General features: G+C 38.5%; 1 protein-coding gene across 9 annotated transcripts in view; it reads left to right on the top strand.

Annotated features, from left to right (window-relative positions):
• Positions 1–21,394, top strand: part of DIP2C (DIP2 acetate--CoA ligase C (putative)) — a 350,386-nt gene that overhangs the window by 307,080 nt on the left and 21,912 nt on the right. For 8 of the 9 annotated variants that reach the window (XR_015740061.1, XR_015740062.1, XM_087916235.1 and 5 more), the window contains 12 exons: positions 3,263–3,402; positions 5,130–5,266; positions 5,676–5,884; positions 7,486–7,600; positions 9,339–9,540; positions 10,987–11,096; positions 12,152–12,232; positions 13,342–13,465; positions 14,581–14,702; positions 18,267–18,378; positions 18,466–18,575; positions 19,244–19,374. Coding sequence is in view for 7 of the 9 variants with exons in the window: in XM_087916235.1 (XP_087772361.1) it covers positions 3,263–3,402; positions 5,130–5,266; positions 5,676–5,884; positions 7,486–7,600; positions 9,339–9,540; positions 10,987–11,096; positions 12,152–12,232; positions 13,342–13,465; positions 14,581–14,702; positions 18,267–18,378; positions 18,466–18,575; positions 19,244–19,374 (1,593 nt within the window). In the remaining 2 variants the exon portion in view is untranslated. Of the gene's footprint in view, positions 1–3,262; positions 3,403–5,129; positions 5,267–5,675; positions 5,889–7,485; positions 7,601–9,338; positions 9,541–10,986; positions 11,097–12,151; positions 12,233–13,341; positions 13,466–14,580; positions 14,703–18,266; positions 18,379–18,465; positions 18,576–19,243; positions 19,375–21,394 lie in introns of those variants that run through there. The other variant, XM_087916237.1, reaches the window with a different exon arrangement.

Raw genomic sequence — 21,394 nt, 5'->3', positions numbered from 1 at the left:
GTATAAAAGCTACCTGAGAAGGCATCCAGAAACAGAGATAATAAGAAAAATTATGGCATGTGTAGAATCTGACAGGTTAACTTTAGAATTAAAAGACAAAGGACAATCGAAATACTATAAAACATGGAATAAATTTTATCAATAGTTATATAGAAGAAGATAAGGTCAAAACATTAGTAGTTATGATTAGATTAATTAGTAAATAATATATCAAATAAGGAAATTATAAATAAATGTTGAAGTAAAATGTATATATGTATAACAAGGCTAAGTTGGATGTACTGTGTTCTATTCTTATATTTAAAATTAAAAAGTAAATTTTAAAAAAGATTCTAGAGTGATATTCTATGAGTCAAGAGAAATAGTCAAAAGAATAGAGCAGTGTGGTTTAGTGGCCAAACTGCAACTTTGGGAAACAAATTCAGACATCTATCCATTGTATGAATGTAGGCAAGTTACAGTTTAACTATCTCATAAAGGTGTTGCAAGCAAAACATAGATAAAAAAAAAATGCAAGTCCTTGCAGAAAGAACAGATGTTCGTGTCATGATAACATTATTTCCTCTTGATACATGTTGTTCAGTTCAATATGGAATGACCAGCTACTAATGATATGATATGAAACTTTTTCCAGATGTTATACTTTTTACTGCAATAAAGATAACTGCTTAAATTGAAGTCTTTGGTTAGAATTTGTCTCCCTGACTGAAATTCAACTGAGCTATGAAACCAAAGTCTTTTTATATTAGTTTTAAACTTTGCTTTAGTTAGTTAATTATCCAATAATATTCTGTTTGGGGGTTTGTTTTGTTTTTTTGAAGTATTTAGGAACTATATTATATGGCATATTATATGGCAATCTGGAGCAATGTTTATCAACTTGAATAGGCGTCACTTCAGTCCCCAGAATTCTACAACCCCTTGAGAAACAGTGTTCTTAGACTTTTCCATCATTCAGGATATTTTTATAATAATAACTTTGGCAATTCCTACTAAAAATATATTACTGTAATGAGGTTACATTTGTGCCTAGTACTTGCATCTTGCTTATATCAATATTAGGCGTAGAGGTTTCTAGAATACAATAAATCTCTTCCATCCCTAATATGGCAGGTGTTCTCATTCTAAGATTATCTTATAAGCAACCAAAGTACATGTAGAGGGTTAAAACTGTATCCATATAGTGGTGAAACATCCCTCCAAGGTAAAGGGAATGCCATTAATCATTGCCACCCAGTTATCTGCCTCTCATTTGTTACTCCCTAATGTACATTCAATTCAATCCATAGCTAGCACACGTGATCCTTTTACTGGGATTATATTGGGGGAGTAGCAAAAGGCTTTTTAGAACCTTTTAATCAAAATTTATGGAGCCTATCATTCTCTAATTAATGTGGGTACCATCCAGTTTTTCAAGAATCACTGAGAATCACCGTTACAATTTTAGATCAAACATATAGCTGAGCTTTTTCATATGTCAACTTGTCAAAGATATAGAGGTACATACCAGCATCAATGTTTGGTATGGATTTTGTCATAAAATGTCTTTCTGGAGATATCATTAAAAGCAAACATTGTGGTGGAATCATTAAAAGCAAACAGTGAATTTCTTTCCTGTATGTATTTGAACTTGAGTTTTGCACAAGTAAATAGGAGAAATCATTTCAGGACTAGACTCTGATGCAAAGAACTTAGATTAAAACTCCTGATTCTCAAAGCCTGTTTGCACAGCCAATGCCCGACTGGTTGTGGAAAAGTTTCTCCTTTAAAAGCCAGCAGGTACAGGATATAAGGGGTATGTTAAAGGGTAGCACAACAATAGTGAAGAAGAGCATATTTAATACTTAAGTAAACTGTTATTCCTTGGGTCTATTCCCTAGTGTATTCTCTTATTCAACTTTTAATTAGGAGCACTTTTCAAATTGCAAGCTGATAGCAACTTTAGAGGCCTCCCTCATGGCTTTTCCAAAAAGGGATTGTATGTATCTAAGTACCCACATTTATTGTTCAACCTCTTCTTACTACATTTATATCTGCTCGTTTTTTTTCAAGTAGAATACATCAATCTGCAACATCTAGACAACTGTGTTACATAGGTCTAGCTTGTCTCCAGCTTATGAGTCATGGTAGTGCTATGGTTCGCCAGCAGCCTGTGCAGATGGCAGCAGAATCGGACAGTAGGGAAGAGCGGGACCAGGAGTCTGTAGAGGACTCGGACGAAGATCCTGCATCCGATACAGAGATGGGGCCAGGATCATCTGGGAGTGGGGTGCTGACTCAGGAGCCTCTGGAGTCTGGCAGCAGCGAGGCAGAGAAACCAGGAGAGCCTGTTCCCAATGCGCATTTGCGCAGAGCTGCTAAGAGGCAAAAGTAGTTGAGACAAAAGGGGCGACTCGGGAATAAGGCTTGGAGGTGATTGCCTCTCCCATAAGGTATAACGGACAGGCAAAGGTGAAGAAAACCTTTGCGTGAAGCAAAGTCGTTTGTTCTGTTTGGATCAATTCTTGAAGCTCTTGTACTTTGGTTGGTTTTTTATAGTTCATTTGGCACTTTTGTTGTTGGCAGCACTTCAAAGGAGAAAAAAGTGGGTGCTTATCTCGAGAGACTGTTTGGGACTCATTACAAGCTGGGAATGAGATTATTCCCAGCGCTGAAATAAAACAAGAGTTGTTTTAACTAAGCGTGTGCTTAATGACTGTCTCGGAAGTCTTGGTCAGAACAGGACATGACAGTAAAAAATTTCAAAATATTTGAGAAGGGATATTCCTGTCTACAGGCATCATCACACATATCAAGCTTTATTACTTGTTTAAGCAATTTATATGGCTGATACCAAAAATAACCCTGGGCAGTATATGGAGATTAAAAACAATAACAAGTTAACAACAACCATGATGCCACACATACAACCAACTCATAAAGCAAAGTTAACCACCAGAGCTCATAGGGATCAAGGGCATGGGGGAAATGCCAAGTCTTATAACAAAAGACTAACAGGATTAAGGCTCATAATATTCTGTTCAACAGGACATGTTGAATTTTGCTATACAAAATTGCACTATACAAAAAGCACAATTCTGGGGCCCAGCAAAATATTATTTAATGGAAGGGAGCCAGAGCATGCCCTTCCTGCAAGATCTGAGGAAGTGAACAAATATTTCTATAGATGTCACTGAAGCTTGGCCTCCTCAAGCACAGCATATATATGAAGTGAAAGTTGTTTCCTAACCTGGCATCATTGACATTTCCCATACATTTTCAGACCAACAGATGATAGCAACCAACCACCTGGAAGGGGAGTATTATCCATGCACGGGCTTACTTATGGAGTAATCAGAGTGGATTCTGAAGAAAAGCTTTCTGTTCTAACAGTGCAAGATGTTGGTTTGGTGATGCCTGGAGGTAAGGTGTCTTTTAAGCTTACTCAGAAAAATGTATAACATTTGCATTGTTTTTCTCTTAACGCATGCTGGATGGGGGAATGCCAAGATTAAAATCCACAAATCTTCAATTTGCCAAGATTTCACTGACTTAAAGAAAGTTGTATTCACAGAGGCTTTATTTCCTCAAAGCTAGTATTCGTTTTTTGATATATTTTGTGGTTTAGCTTATCCCATCCTTATCAGTTAAAATGATTCTTTCTCCATTAAACATGTATATAAATGTAATGACTTCCTATGGTGCATTTTAAAATGTTATCCTAAATATGTTCTATCCATAACAAGACAGTTTTGTTTTCTTCAAAGTTTTGCAGCAAATTTTTTTTTTCATAAATCTCATAGAGATTCATTACATAATTTTGTAGGATTGAGATTCTATGCCTCATTCCCATTGGGAAAAAGCCCAGTTATAAAAGCATTCTGTTCTGTTTTCCTTCCAGCTCTGTCATGTTGGCAGCTTTCCCATGCCTAATCTTGTGTTGTTTGGGATTAACTGTAGTTAGCAATCCATCAGGAGTCATATATGGTCACTTTCTTTTTTATGTCCAAGATTGGAAAGAGAAGTGTTACAACAAGGTATATTTAACAGGGTGAAAGAATAACCAGGAATCTGGAATTTGATTCTGGAAGACTTTCTTGATTATGCCATCTCTTCTTAAGATTAAAGAATGTGTTTATTCTTCCCCATCTTTACTTATTCTTAAAGGTTTAGCTGTTGGACGAACTGCATTTATTATTTTATTTAATCCTTTAGTGTTAATTTTCCTGTGGGAATTAACTTTTTTATATTCTGTATCTTCTCTGCACCATATTTCTGCAACATCTCTGGCAGAGATGTTGAGCTGCACTGAGTATCAGTGTTTCCAAGTGAAGTTCAAGGTGCTATAAAGCCCTGTACTTCTCAGGGTACCCAAGGGATTATCTTTTTGAAAAGAGATTCTATCCATCCTACTGCTTCAGAGAGAAGGCATAGGATGCAGATTCCATCTATATATATTTACATAGAATGTTGGTTGTTAGGGACCAGAAAACAAGGTTTTTCTGCAGCTGCCACTTGCTGTATGGAACTTTCTTAGTTTGGAAATAGGAATGCCCCCAACCTTGGTAGCTTTTTGCAAGACCCTAAAAACCTGGCTATGTTCCCAAACCTGGGATTCTGAATGTGCCAACCAAGTACCTTGCTCCTATGTATATTTAATTTGGATGGGTTTTAGTGTTTTTAATAGAGTGCAGTGGCTTAGTGGTTAAGATCCTAGGCTTGTCCACCAATGGTTTTCCAGGCCATTTCCCACAGAGAGAGAAAAGATTTAAGGGGAAAAAGGTGAGTGGGGAAATCAAGAAACCCAGCCCCCCCCACTTTTTATATAAAATAAATGTTTTCCTCCCAGTCACACCTAATTTTGAGTACTATTTCTAGAATCAGTTTTCTAGAGCTTTGTGGTTATGAATCTGGATCAATCTAATGATTGATAGTTTAAAATCAAGGAATCCGTGACAATATTAATCCAGGTTTGGTCTCATATGTTGAATTCAACGTTATGTTAGATTTATCCTGCCTTTAATTCTTCTGGCAGTCAAGGCAGCTTGCCCTCTCCTATTTTATTCACATAACCTTGTGAACTGGTCGCATTGCCAATGTTTATTATGCAACATTAGGAAAATGCTATTCTTTCTTCTTCCCACCAATAGCCATAATGTGTGCTGTCAAACCAGATGGAGTTCCTCAACTCTGCCGAACAGATGAAGTTGGTGAACTCTGTGTATGTGCTATTGCCACAGGTACATCTTACTATGGACTTTCTGGAATGACCAAAAATACATTTGAGGTAAGCTGCTAAACTGTTAACTTATTCATAGCAATGATTCATTTGTGAAGCTGCACTTCTATTAAGTTGGGCCATTATTGTCTTCCTCAGCAGCAGATCTCAGTTTTAGAAAGCTTAGAATAAAGAAGAATGCTGTTTGATTTCTGACTGGCAGAATATTTCCAGTTGAAGATTTTCTCAAAATAATGTTTTACTTTTGTGTGTGTGTGTGCTGTATGTGCTTGTATATTCACACATGCATTATAAATTAATTTGAAAAAGAGTAAGAAGCAAACAAAATTACAAAGTCAGAGGAAGAGGGTTATGTATCATGTGTAATAATTTTAATATCTGCTCCTAGAAGGATCTAAACTATCCAAATATCATAAAAATGAAGCTTCCCCCCTTCATTTCTCTATCTTTCTCATAGGTGTTCCCTATGACTACTTCAGGTGCCCCCATAAGCGAATATCCTTTTATAAGAACTGGGCTTCTTGGGTTCATTGGCCCTGGAGGACTTGTTTTTGTGGTTGGTAAAATGGATGGTCTGATGGTTGTCAGTGGGAGGAGGCACAATGCAGATGACATTGTAGCTACAGCATTGGCAGTGGAACCCATGAAGTTTGTCTACAGGGGAAGGTAGGCTTTCATTTCTTCCCATCAGGATTTTTTTAAAAAACAGAATATTAAAAGAGTGCTTCCCTTGCTCAGAGAAACCTTAGATAAGGTGACCGCATTCCAGATAGATTAGCCAACATGCATTAATTTCTACTAAAAAGCCTTTATTTAATGTCCTTTTTAAATTAAGGCCAGCATCTCTGTGATATTAGCCAAGGTAGTCTTATTCCTTACTTTCTGCTTTAACTACTACTAAAGTGGTAGTAGAATCTTGCTGCCTTTTCCATGTCTGCTTGTTGTAGGTTCTATATGAAGTCTGGTTTCTGCAGGCAGAAACAGCTCCCTTTCAGCCTAAGTTTGTTTTCTTTCCGTGAAGTGTTTAACTCGTGAAGTTTAAGCTGCCTTCACTCGTATGGCTTTCTCCTTCTTGAATATCCCACCCGTTGCTGCTACTTTGTCATGGAGTCAAAGTTTCAAAGCATACAAAACCCGGTAACCCAAGTCCCTAGGTAGTACAAACAAGCATTCAGTGGGCTAGTATTCACTGCCCACTACTAACACATTCTTCCCCACTTTTTAGATTTCTTGTTACTTTCCCCCAACTATTCCTTATAAATCCTACTACTAGAAAATAATATCTCTTTCTAGCTTCTTTAGGCTACTTCAGGCTGCGTTTCTTCCGCACATGAAATTCCACCCACCTCTTCCCCCACTCAAACAGCAATAGCCCAGCTCTCTGCCCGTGCTACTTTTATAGCAGATTCTGGGAGAAGTCTTAAAGGGGCAGTACAACTGCAAAACAGCTCTGGGCTATTTTCTAGGCAGCCTGTCCTCTCACAATATGGCAGCCTATCAGTAAGTTATTGGTAATACCTAAGGTAATGGGAGCCATAAGCCGTAATAATGAGTGCATTATTTTTGTGACTGTTGCCCTCAGTAGCTATTAATGCTTTTTCTGCTTATTGTTTGTTGTTTTAACATTTTTTGTTTCCTAAGGCTGCTAAAGTTGTAACACGGACAGCCATATAAGTTATCTAAAATAATTTTCAGGGCTGCTTCAGGACAAATTAAGGTGATGTAAATAAAACAATCCCTAGTGAAATATTTAAGAGAAAAAATAGATGAAAATCAATTGGAAGTAGAACCTCTATAAACATCTGGGGAACAGACTTTAATCTGGCGTCAAAATTGATATCCGGCAAACCTCTTTAGGAAATTCAAAGCAGGAATGCTACAAATGGAAACAACGTTGCATATTTTCATTTCTCTAAATAAAAAACATAGGCAGCGATGACTTTGTTATGCTTGTTTTCTTTGCCTTCGTTAGTAAATATTATTCTGAATGTATATAGAGTAAAATACTGTTTGCAATGATGGTGCATTACTGTGTGGAGAGCCAACATGAGCTTGCTTTTATAATAGCTGTTCCAGTTAGTGCTCTATTTTAAACTTCTGTAGGTGTTCAGTGCAGATGTCTTCTAGAGGAAATAAAAAACTTGGGCTCTAATCTTCTCTGTTGCATAACTAATGAGAACTGAGTCACACAAAAATCATGAAAGGGATCTGCTCTGCTCTTAGTCTTTTTATCCAAATGCAAATGTCTTGGTTTGCACATCCTACAGGATAGCAGTATTTTCAGTGAGTGTCCTTCATGATGAACGAATAGTCATTGTGGCTGAGCAGAGGCCGGATTCTACAGAAGAAGACAGCTTTCAGTGGATGAGCAGAGTTCTGCAGGTACAGCTGCTAAACCTATAATCATCAAGTCAAATGGAAATGCACAGTGTGCCAAGGTAGCTCTCTGTTATATAAAAGCATAAGAAATTCATTGCATTTTCCAGTAGAAGCAAAACATATGTAGGTGAAAAAGTAATCTTTATTCCTGTTCCAGATGATCTTGGTTAATCTCTCCTGGAATTTTTCTTCTCATTTTGGATTAAACTATGTCAGTCCACTCCCCACACCTTTCCTATGCTTTCTGAACAGATGACTGCTGTGTCTTTGATAACGGCTATAGCAATGTTGGTGTGCAGAGGCTTTTAAGAAACTCAGAGTGGGAAAAGCATAACTTATAATAAAGAGAAGGAACTATATAATAGACAACTCATCTTCAAGTGCTTACTAATTGGCTGTATATTGATTCTGTAATGGCATTGCCTTATGAGTACTACATTCCTTCCAGTCTGCAGCTTCATGTTTAGTGCTTAAATAAATAACTGTTAGGGAGAAGTGATCTATGGCCTCTCCTCTGGCAATGTTTTAGAGAAGGGAAAAGGAACCTCTTTTTCTCTCAGTGATCATGTTTCCTCAATTTGTTGTATTGTGTTGAAAGAAACTTAATGGGTGAAGCCAAAGCAAAAAGAACCAGAGTAAATGACAGCCTCCATTCTTTCCTTCAATATTTCTTCTTGCTGGTTCAAGACAACAGAAAGAGAAGGAATGAACAGCTTTTAGTAGTGATGTAAAAACTAGTATTTTTCATTGTGAAAAGCCTCGTGGAGGCTGCAAATTGTCCACTTTTGTTTTATGTAGCCTATTTTTCTAGGGTACTAGTGAGGCCCAATATTTTTGAGACCTCTGATTGATAATAACCTTAACATACAGTTTCACGATTGTGAATTTAGCCTATATTAAAATCAAGTTGCTCTGAGACAGAAAGGAACATAATGTCACTCTTTCTTTTGCTTCCTTACACACTCAAAATCTATGATTTTAAAACAATTTCTTCTTCTCTTGAATCCTTATTGATTTGGAATGTACAACAAATCTGCATAGCAAGGAAGGAAAAATGTGCATTTTAAAATTTGTATCCCGTCTTTATCATTTTTACAAATAACTCAAGATAGCAAACATATCCAACACACCTTCCTCCTCCTATTTTCTCCAAAACAACCCTGTGAGGTGGGTTGGGCTGAGAAAAATGATTGGCCCAAAATCACCCAGACAGCTTTTATGACTAAGGTGAGACTTGAACTCACAATGTTTTGCTTTCTAGACTGGTGTCCTAAACAATACACCAAACTGGCACTTGTCTGGTTTTTAATTTCAGTTCATTTTCTTTTTGTGAAAACATTCCTAAGTTGATGTGTGTCAAGAATTATATAACTTCTTGATGTTTTAAAGTCCCCTTTAATGATTTAACTTCCTATTTCTACCTTTACATTTAGATTTGGTGGTATTGTAGTTCCCCTACTACACTGAACTCCAATTTAGACTTCTAACTTTTAACAGCATTGGGCCCTGTGAAAACAGCGGGGGGAGTAATTTTTCTGTTGCATGAAGATGAAGTTGAAGCAATCACAACTTATGGCTAAGTAAATTATAAATACATAATTGTGTAACATAGTCCATGTTTAGTAGGGAGTTCAAAGTTCCTTTCTATAGCTTATCAGATATCTGCGTGCTTGTGAGTAGACCAACTCAATCCAGTTCCCACCCTTATAGTAATTTTCTTCTTTTACATGTATTTTTCTAGGCTATAGACAGTATTCATCAAGTAGGAGTTTATTGCCTAGCCTTGGTTCCAGCAAACACACTTCCAAAGACTCCGCTTGGTGGAATCCACTTATCAGAAACAAAGCAGCTCTTCCTTGAAGGAGCATTGCATCCCTGTAATGTACTGATGTGTCCACACACCTGTGTAACAAATCTGCCTAAACCAAGACAGAAACAACCAGGTAAGTCTAATGTTTGCATCTTGGGTTGAGATCCCCTGATAAGTGATTCAATAGTGAGATGTCCCATATATAAATTTCATATAAATAAATGAATAAAAGTAGCTAGATTTTCTCATAATTCAAGACCTTTTGATTGGGTGCTCTATGTGTTAGTTAGTTTTTGACTCAGTGATTGGAATACTGGTTTGCTTTATGGATTGTTTTATTCATTTAATTATATACCATCCTTCTGATTGAAAATGTCCCTCAGGCAGCTTATAACAAATGGATAGAAATTAAAACAGACTCAAATAATTTTACCAAGAAATGTCTGGCAAAAGAAAGGCATTCTTAGAGGCAGGGCATTATTGCAATATGAAAAACCAGCATTCTGTAGTTTGGGTTTGATGCAGAAGGAAGCCCAGAGGAGGGAGAACTTCAGACAAGCCTCTCTTGCAGGTTTTAAAATTCACATAGATTAGTAAATAGAGAAGCAATCCCTCAAATAGTAAGACCTAAACTGTATTAACATTGGTATTCTAAATTGTTCCGAGAAAGCAAATAGAGATCTTTCAGTATGATTCCTGTATCTCCACACCACTTTGTGTTCTGACCCAGCCGAAAGCAAACACAAATAAACTCAAACTTTCACGCTTTACTCTACAAATAACCCTCTTTGTAGATAACAGATGGCTTGCAGCCAAGTAGTCCAATAAATCAAAGTCTGTAATCCTCACACTAACTCCTTCGAACTTTTGGCTTTCACAAACGCAAAAGCCGTTTGAAGCCATGCTTATATTCCCTAGAGGGAGGGGCCATTAATTAGCATTTTTACTCGAGTCACCTGTGCTGCTCTTCCATGAATCATCCTGCTCTCACTCACACCCAGCACAGGCATCTCGAGAACGTCGCGAACCACAACACTTTGATAGACAAGATTATGTGCTCTATTACAAAGAAAGATACTCTTAGCAATTCAGACAGTTGGTCCTTTCCTATGAATCTGCTGTATTTTTTGTGTACATTGCAGAAAGGCTTAGGATGGGGATAAGAACTTTTTAAGCTCCTAATACTGAGGAAATCTACAAAAGCCTATTTTATTGGTTATCTCAAATTGTCTGGGTTCAGCTAATGTCCCTTGCTCCTCAAACACTAGATGAGGTTACCAAATGTAATGATCCCACTGACCATTGTCTCATTTCCTCTCATGAGTTTAAAAAAAAAACACCCAGTTTTTGGAAATCAGAGTTTCAAGATTTGAGCTGCAGGAATTGGACAGCAAAAAATAAAATAAAAAAATCCAGTAATTTCATTTTGCTGGGAGCGGCTCCTATTATTTGCAGCCAAAATGGCAGGGGATTTCGTATGAGATAGTTTCACTCTAGATGAGGAAGCACAGTAATATGAATTTTGCACTGGAAAGGAAGTTCTTAATTCTTCTTTCACCATCTTCCTGATATACTGTAGAAATTGGTCCTGCCTCTGTGATGGTGGGGAATCTGGTCTCTGGAAAAAGGATTGCACAGGCAAGCGGCAGAGATTTGGGACAAATAGAAGATAATGATCAAGCTAGAAAGGTAAAGCCCTAAATCTTCCATAGGTATAGTGGATAACGAGCAGAGAAGAGCATACTTACCGCAGTTTTTCCTTCCCTTAGAACTGGGAATATGAGAGTCCATATATTCAGACCAAATATTTATATCAAGGGATGTATTTTCTATTGCTAATATATAACATCAAAACCATATATATATATATATATATAAAAAAAAACCTATGTCAAATCACAGTTACAGAACTGGTGTAAATATGCTATTTTTGTCTTATATAATTCTGGATAAATATGTATTCATGTTTCTACTTACTACACATTATGTTTAGTTGTCTACTTTAAAAATGACCATTATAAATATTTAATACAAAATGGATATTAGGGGCGCATGACTCAGTGGTTAAAAATGCTGAGCTTGCCAGCTGGAAAGCCAACAGTCCAGATTCAAGACCCAAGCACCACACAATAGGGTGAGCTCCTGGTACTTGCCACAATTCCTGCAAATCTAGCAGTTTGAAGGCATGCAAATGCAAGTAGATAAATAGGTACCACTTCGACAGGAAGGTAATAGCCTTCCGTGCACCTCAGCATATAGTCATGATGGCCACGTCCACGGAAATGTCTTTGGACAATGCTGACTCCTTTGGCTAAGAAATGGAGATGTGCACCGGCCCCTAAAGTCAGACACGGACTGAACAGGGGAAATCTTAACTTTTTACCTTTAATTGGATGTTGTTCCTGATCACATCAGTACATACATAAAGTTCTACTAAGCTGCTGGTAATTTCAGTCGATTTAGAACAAGAATGAATTAATTGAATTCTGTGTTGACTAATTGGAAAAAAAAAAGGTCAGCAGTTTATTGAATGTTACTGATTTTTAAGTATTTTCAGATTTTTACTGTCAACATCCTTTAATTTCTTTTCTTCATAGTAATAAAATCTATGAATCTGTCAAACTGGTAGCAGCTTGCAGTTTCAGCGAAAAGAGAGCTTTTTCTAGACCTAAAAATGTTTAAAGAAGCAATTGTGTTTCTTAATTTCCTCTCTTTCTTAATGTTTATCTTGTTTTCCCCACCAGTTCTTATTCCTCTCAGAAGTCTTACAGTGGAGGGCACAGACAACTCCTGACCATGTGCTTTATACTCTACTAAACTGTAGGGTAAGGATATCTTTTGGCTTTCTTATTTGTAAATTTATGAAACACCCAGAGCCACTGTGAATTGGGCAGCATTAAAATTAAATAGATGAGGATGAGGATGGTGATGATGATAAATAAACTTGCAACTCAGAACTATTAAATATAAAACCAAATTTGAAATGACAAAGGAGTATCTTACAATGAACCAGTCCTTTCATAGAACCATAAAGACCTGGCTATTCTCCTAGGCATTTGGATAGGTACGAGCCCTGGTGGTGCTGTGGTTAGTATACAATATTGTACCTGACTCTGCCCACAGCCTGGAGTTCAATCCTGAAGGGCTCAAGATCAACTCAGTCTTCCCTCTTCTGAGGTCAGTAAAATGAGGACCCAGTTTGTTAGGGGCAATGTGCAAAACAGTGTAAAGCAACCAGAAAGTACCATAAAGCACTATTGATATAGAGTTGCTGGAATTAACATTTTGTTCTATTCTAGCCCAGCTTCTGTGTAATGCCTGTTATTATGTTGTTCCTATTGTACTTTGGATCCCATGAACTGCCCAGAATTGCTCTGCAGTCAGGTGGCATCAAATTGAATTAGACTAACAAATAATAGTCTACAATGTGGACTTGTACAAACTGTATCCGTAAATGGTACCGCTTGGGAGACAATCTGATGTAATTTCTCTCTATGACATTGATAATTTCTTACTTTTGAAAAATCTCAAGCTGTTCAGGTTTTATTAAGGCTTGCTTCAAACCACTTTACCACTTTGAAAGTGGTAAAATAGTGGTAAATACTAATAGCTAGCACTCAGTTCCTCTTGTTATATCGTTACTGAATGTCAGTTTGAGTTGTTTTGAAATATTCTTCAGCAGTGGCTATAATTTCCTGAAAAGAATCATAGTTCACTTTGCAGTTAATTAGTCAAAAGCTTTAAAATCTACCTTTCAACTGACCTAATCAAGATATAGATTTTGCTTCTTTTGGTATATTTTTCAGCTTAAAAAGAAATGAAAGTGTAGAATTTGTATCACCCATCTAGTTTCAGAGGCTAAGGTCAATAATTCAGTTAATGAATTAAAAGCAGCATATTCTTCTCTGTCTCTACCTTTTCTTTCTTAATGAAGGGGACAATAGCAAATTCTCTCACCTGTGTCCAGCTACATAAACGAGCTGAAAAGATAGCAGTAATGTTGATGGAAAGGGGTCATTTGCAAGATGGAGATCATGTTGCTTTAGTCTACCCACCAGGTAAAATTGTGCAAGTATACTTTGGTTGTAATTCTCTAACAATGTTGTTCTATATCAGGGGTCTTCAATCTTGGCAACTTTAAGACTTGTGCACTTACGTGCTTACAGCAATGTTTATCAATCTTGGCAACTTAACACATATGGACTTCAACTCCCAGAAATCCCCAATTATCAATGCTTCCCCAGTGTTGGCTGGGAAATTCTGGGATTTAAAATCAATGTGTTTTAAAAGTTACCAAGGCTGAGAAACATGTGCATAATACCTCAATCTATGTTGAATATATAGTTGCTCAGTGATTGGATTCAAAAATTTTTACTACCGGTTCTATGGGCATGGCTTGGTGGGGATAGTGTGGCTTGGTGGGTGTGGCAGGGGAAGGATACCACAAAATCTCCATTCCCTCCCCATCCCACTAATCTGTTTTCCAGCTCTGTTCTCCTGTGCAGGACAACAAAAGAAGACCCAGCCAATCAGCTGGGACTCGGGAGGCGGAGAATAGATGGGGGCAGGGCCAGTCAGAGGTGGTATTTGCTGGTTCTCCGAACTATTCAAAATGTCCACTTCCGGTTCTCCAGAACTGGTCAGAACCTGCTGAATATGACCTCTGTAGTTGCTAAATGCACTAACTTCCAGAATAGAATTGCTATGGAATAATGAAGAAAGAATCCCCTTACCTCACAAGCATGAGGGATAAAGTGTTGAATTTCATGTACAGATTTATTCAGTGAGAAAACTGGAGAAACAAATTCTGCCTCCAGTAATAAATAAAATTCACAATAGTATGAGAAATCTGCTCATCCAAAGCCAAATGAATTCAGATCATTTCCGTAGAAGTAAACTGTACATGTCTTTCTTTCTTTCTCTCTTCTGTTAACAACACAATCTTATGCATCTGTTCAGATGTCAGCCCCAGTGAGTTCAATGATCCTTATTCCTAGGTAAGTGGATATAAGATAGAAGCTCAGTTTCAATGCAGGAATTCTAGCAGTTGTATTCCCAACAAATCTGAACTGCATTAGTTTAGGGAAGGTGGAATTATGCAGGTATTTTTAGAAATTATTCTCATTTTGCTTTCTTCCTTGCTAACAGTCATGCCTATTTCTGTCCCATCCAGGTATAGATCTGATTGCTGCATTTTATGGATGTTTATATGCTGGCTGTGTGCCAATAACAGTTCGGCCTCCCCATCCACAAAACATTGCAACAACCTTACCCACAGTGAAGATGATTGTGGAGGTCAGTGGGCCATTAATAATGATTAACTTAGAACATGCATAGATTGCCCTTTTCACCCTGGAGTTGCATTTTTTGTCTCCAGGGGATATGAGGAATAGATTTTGGTGGTGCAAGGATATAACAAGGGTTAAGAATTAAAACTTTTGGGCCCAGAGATGAATTGTTTTAGGGATTGGGGGATATAGTGGGTATATTTGGCTGCACAACATATAGATATATTTAACCATAGTTACAATTGGGAAAATGTGACAATCCTAGCTGACAATGTGACAATCCCAGGCCAAATCCAAAAATGCCAGGGAATTTTTAGAAGCCTGGCACTCTGACAAATCAGCCATCAATAGACACATAGACATTGACAACATCTATAAACTATGCAAAAGAGACAATCCACGAGCCCAAAAGGGAACAAAAAGACTCATGGAGAGGCATCTCTCCACAAGCAATCAGCACCCAGATCAGCATAGATTAACTCCAAGGTCAACTTGTATGTTTGATGAAAAGAAAGACAAGGGGTGACATGATAGCAGTGTTCCAATATCTCGGGGGCTGCCACAAAGAAGAGGGAGTCAAGCTATTCTCCAAAACACCTGAGGGCAGGACAAGAAGCAATCAAGGAGAGAAGCAACCTAGAACAGGGGTCGCCAACCTTTTGCACTTCAGGGACCACCAAACTCATAATTTTAGATCCCAGGGATCACTAATCGGTTCTGTGGGCATGGCCTAATTTGTGGGTGTGCCTTGGTGGTCATGTGACTGGCTGGGCATGACTTGTATGTGAATATTATAAATATTTATATAAATATTGAATTTTTTATAAAGAAGAGCAACTTTTACCCCAAATCAGGCAAAGCAGGCAGATTGAGTTGCTCACAGAATCACAGATTCATTCAGAGATCTATCTATCTGCCATTGGCTAGCTCAGTCTGTCACATAAAATTTGGCAAGCAAATTCACAAAATTAACTCACAACACACCATGCATGTAAATATTGAATTTTTTATTAAAAAAGAGCAACTTTTACCCCAAATCAGGCAAAGCAGGCAGATTGAGTTGCTCACAGAATCATTCAGTGATCTATCTATCTGCCATCGGCTAGCTCAGCCTCTCAAATTTGCTTGCCATGAGTCTGCACTGAATTTGCTTGCAAGCAAACCTTCAATCCTAAGGGAGGTTCGGCTTTGCTGAGCTGAAGATCTAAAGACTAGCTAGAAAGCAAGAAATCCAACCATTTCCTGCTTCCTAACTAATCTAAGTCTCCCAGCACAGCAGAACAGATGATGGTCGGAAAAAGGAAAAATAGCAATTTAGCAGGCAAGTTTACCGGGTAAGGAGTGAGTGGGTGGGGAGGCTTTCCACGAGCCATGTGGGTGGTGCAGCCTTGTGTTTCTGCGCAGGCTGGATTAATTGCTTTGTGGGAGTGCTTTGGGGTGAGATTTCCCTGTGGCCCACCAAAATTTTCTCACGGCCCACCAGTGGGCTGCGGCCCACCGGTTGGCAACCTCTGACCTATAATTAAGGAGAATTTCCCGACAGTTAGAATAATTAATCAGTGTTACAACGTGTCTCCAGAAGTTGTAAATGCTCCAACACTGGAAGTTTTTAAGAAGAGATTGGATTGTTGTGGTCCACTGGCGGCCTATGGAGCTGGCAGCAGAATCAGACAACAGGGAGGAACATGGGCCAGTCCTGGAATCTGGGGAGGGCTTGGATGAGGGATCTGCATCTGACACAGAGATAGGCCAGGGCCATCTGAGAGTTATGTGCTGACTTTGGAGCCTCCAGAATCTGACATCAGCAAAGCAGAGTAACAGGGGCAAGCTGTTCCCAGTGTGTGCTTGTGCAGAGCTGCTAGAAGACAAGAACAGTTAAGACAAAAGGGCAACTCGAGAGTAAGGCTTGGAGGTGATTGGCCCCTCCCATAGGAAATAAAGGAGGAGCAAAGGGACATGAGCCTTTGCAGGAAGCAACTTTGTTCATTCTGGTCGGTTTAAAATCTGAAGCTCCGTTTTGACTTTGTGCTCTGTTTGGCCTTGTACAGCTAATTGGCAATTTAGTTGTTGGCAGCATTTCAAGGGAGATGCTTATCAGCCTTACCCCGAAAGATTGTGGCAGGCTTCTGTTGGACTATTCATAAACTGTTGGTACTCATTACGGGCTGTGAATGCATATAATTCACGGCCGTTGAAATAAAACAAAAGGTTTTGGGGAACAGTGTGTGATTGTTACTGTCTCAGAAAGCGTTGGTCAGAACATGGATAACCATTTGTCTGAAATGATATAGGGTTTCTTGCCCAAGTGGGGGTTAGACTAGAAGACCTCCAAGATCCCTTCCAACTCTGCTATTCTATTCTATCCTATCCTATCCTATCCTATTCTATTCTATTCTATTCTAACTTAAGACCAACAATCAAGTAAGCAATACCCTAGTGAAGAAACTGCCCAAGAGCCATCAGTGAACAACCCAATCAAATAATCCCTAAAACTGCCCCTAAGATACAAACAAGCAAGACTCCAGATTATAAACTGATAGGAAACCTCACTTCTTCTAGCACTGATACCTAGTTGGGGCAATGAAACATCTGCAAGAAAACAAGCAAGCTCAGAGAGCACCAAGGACCCCTCATTTCAACCACGAGCTACAAACTTTCTTCTTTATTGGTATAATGGCTGCATTCTACATCATCATAGATTTTTTTTTATGGGTGCAGGAGGACCCTGTATTGTATGTCTTAACTTGGAAACATTTGAACTAGTGAGATGTTCCTTTTAAAGATATACTTTATAAAAAAGTGAAATATATTGACTAATAATGTGAAGCAAACATCTAGTTGGCTGTAATGGTTAAAGCATCTGGGTAGAAAATGGGAAAGTGTGAGTTCTAGTCCTGCCCTTAGACACAAAGCCAGCTGGGGGATCTTGATCCAGCCACACACTGTCAACCCTAAGAAGGAGGCAATGGCAAACTACTTCTAAAAACTTTGGGAAGAAAACTGCAAGAATCTGTCTAGACCAGGGATGTCAAACTCAAGGCCCACAGGCCGGACCGTGGGGTGCTTAGATCTGGCCCACGGCCTGCCCTGGAAATAGTAAAGAACTGGCCCGCAGTGCCTCTGCCAGCGAAAATGGAGCTCGGGAGGGCTCCATTTTTGCTGGTGGAGGGTTGTACAAGGCCATCGCAGCCAAAAGCGGAACTTGCTAGGGCTGCAGGTGGCCCTCCACAGCTCTGTTTTCTCTGGGAGAGGGTTGCAGGAAGCCGTCACAGCTGAAAATGGAGCTCAGGAGTCCATTTTTGCTGGCAGAGAGCTTGGGTCACCACAGGCGCCTTTAATACAAGTGACGTCGAGCTGGCCATGGCCACTCTGACTATGGCCCCCTAAACACACACACACACACACACACACACACACACATACCGAGGTCAAACACAACCCTGATGTGGCCCTCAAGAAATCGAGTTTGACACACTTGGTCTAGACAGACTCAAAAATTGGGATATGATTGAACAAAAAAAACAGTGTAGAAATTTAAATCTCTTCTTTCTCTTTCTGCTAAAATTCCCAGGTGAGTCGCTCTGCTTGTTTAATGACTACACAATTAATATGTAAATTATTACGGTCTCGGGAGGCAGCAGCAGCAGTGGATGTCAGAACGTGGCCGCCTATATTAGACACAGGTATGTTGTATGTTCCTCTTTGTTCTGTTGCGAATTTTTGCATTTTTCACATTGTCACAAGAATCATGTCTCACTTTTTCTTCATAGATGATTTGCCAAAGAAACGGCCTCCTCAGATCTTCAAACCTTCGAATCCTGACATGCTAGCTTATCTCGATTTCAGTGTATCTACAACTGGAATGTTAGCAGGGGTGAAGGTAAGAATTACACACACTGGATTAAGTCAGGATCTACATCTGGTTAAGACACATGTAGGGGAAGAACAAGGGGGGAAAAAATCACTTATTTTTCCTTAACTGCTTCTTCCATAATTTATTATTTTAGTTTTAAAGGGGATGGGGGAAAATGCCTTCAGTCTATTCTTCTGTAATTTTCACCGGAGGTACAATACCTAATATTGTGACCCTAGGATAAAGTCAAGACAGCAACAGCTTTGAGTTATTTCACATGGTAGAACATTCTTTAATGGGAGAATCTGAAGTTTTTGTCTGTTAAGCATTTGGTCTTTTACTGACCCATGCCTGCCATCTGTCACACTTTCTATTTTTACCCTCCTCTTCAGGGTCCCACATAATTTCCAGCAGTTCTGGATTATAACCTAGAAGCCTAAGCCACAATGAGTCACTTTGTTTGTTTTTCGTTTGCCATGCTGATTGATTGTTCTTCTTTGAAAACATATTAATCTTCATCGTGTAGAAAAGATCCAGTGTGATTTTGCTTCTAGGAGATGAGGGTACAAAGACAAGAGATGGGGGGAATGATTATTTTTATTCTGTTACTAACTTAAGTTCTGGAAATGCTTCAGAAGCAACTCCACAGATTGGCATAGTTTATCATTCTGATTACTGTCTTCTTCTTCTTCCAGATGTCTCATGCAGCCACTAGTGCCTTCTGTCGTTCTATTAAGCTGCAGTGTGAACTCTATCCTTCTAGAGAAGTTGCAATTTGTTTGGATCCCTATTGTGGACTGGGATTTGTCCTTTGGTGCCTCTGTAGGTAGGTTTTCCTGATGAGAACTGTCAAGTATCTTTTTTTTGGAAGTGGCAGGACATTACTGCTGGACTCTATTTGTATGTGTACCGAGGGCAGGGATCTAATGTATCATCTGCCAGGAAAATGATTGATTGACATATGAAAGCAGAGAATGGAGCTAGATTTAAGTTTGAAGACCAGTCTATCAGTTCTGGAGACCAACTTATATTTGAGCAAGTGGGTATTTCAGCTGGTTATAAGAAAATATTGCTGTGTGGAACAATCCTCTTCAGAGTTTAAGACAACCATTCTTTTTTTGCCCATGCTATTCCATGTTGCCACTAACTCTCACTGGAGTGCTTTTAATGGAATATCACATCCATACCTTTTTTTTTTCTCTCAGCACAGTTCTTGACATTTTTCCAAACTGGCTAATCTCTCCCTGTGGATAAAGCTGCTTTGGTTACTGAGACATTACATGAGTATGGCATATACCAAATTGGGAAATAAAACATATAATTTGTTGTTAGTACAAGGATACGAAGAGGGAGAGGGTTAGTAAGGTAATCATGTCAGACGAAAAAAAGTCCAGACCTTCAACCCATTTTCTCTTAGTGTGCAGGATTTAAGTTCATCTCCCTCTCCCAGTTTTCCTAAATATTTTAAGCAATTGGAAACATAACACAAAATGTCCTTTTGCTTCCTGTCAAACTTGTTTATAGGTATTGTTCCAAAAGCGTTTCCTGAAAAAAAGCTCAAATATCATTTCTGCTAAGAGATTCTAAGAGTCTTGTTTCAAACACTATATTTCCAACTTTTAATATACAGAAATAGGGATATGCGAACCATTCGTGTCCAGACATTTTGTACAGGTAGTCCTTGATTTATAACCATTCGTTTAGTGACCTTTCAAAGTTATAACGCCACTGAAAAAAATGACATGACCATTTTCACCCTTGTAACATTGCCATGTGGTCAAAATTTGAATGGTTGGCAACTGGTTCATATTTAGGTCGGTTTGCTGTCATGTGCTTATATTTTGAGACTTTCTGATAAGCTAAGTCAATGGGAAGCCACTTAACAACCATGTTACTAACTTAATAACTTCAGTTAACAATTGTGGCAAGAAAGATTGTTAAACAGGGCAAAATTCACTTAACAAATGTCTTGCTTAGCAACATAAATTTGGGGGTCAATTGTGGTCATAAGTTGAGGACTACCTGATTTTTAGCATACATTTTGAAACTAAATCTTGAACTCTGTTTCATAGGCATTAGAACAGATACAGAGTTGATGAACTCTATTTCAAGAGTGACAGCTCTCTTAAGCCTCTGATGAAATTCTTGATCATGTAAATACACTTGAAGTAAATTTAAATTGTGTGGGTTTTTTTTATAAAAGGGAACCATATTGGGGCAACATTGTTTTTATTCCAGTTTGGTATCATTGCCATTAATCACTGCTACAGGAGTGCAAAAAGGGATTGAACCCTAGATACCCAGGGTTTGCAATCTGAGCACAAGCAGCCAAATTTATACCTATATATAAAACATAATAATAAAATAAAACCATCTGTTTATCCCTGTTATAGATGCTATGAAGTTGTGCTGGCCTGCTCCATTGTGATGTCCCAGAATGCAGCATTCTGAGACTTTCAAACTGCTAAGGAAAACCTATTGGAGCATGGAGCCAGCCCATTGGTAAGTCATGGCTGCATTGCATGGTTTTGCAAAGTTTTGTTTTTGTTTTTATTTTATGTCCTGAAGGGTATAAAATAATAATGAAAAGAAACCTTGCAAAGCAGAGCAATAGACCTCTATCAAAAATTCTCCAGATTCCTATCAATTGGCCACCTATTCCATCAGGATTTCCTGGAGATGTTTGTCAAAGATTGATGCATTCTGGGCAGAACAACAATTGTCAGGCCAACGTGAGTTCATGGACATTAGTCTTTCTAAATCTTTTAGCTGTTTGTGCCAAAGACATAATGCTGGGCTTCATTGTATTGTGATTTTTTCCCTCCTTGCCATGTTTTGGGGGTTTG

The sequence above is a fragment of the Pseudonaja textilis genome, chromosome Z, assembly GCF_049901715.1.
Source record: "Pseudonaja textilis isolate UNSWEBS1 chromosome Z, rPseTex1.2, whole genome shotgun sequence".
Lineage (NCBI taxonomy): Eukaryota > Metazoa > Chordata > Lepidosauria > Squamata > Elapidae > Pseudonaja > Pseudonaja textilis.
This window is presented reverse-complemented; position numbering and strand designations above follow the sequence as displayed.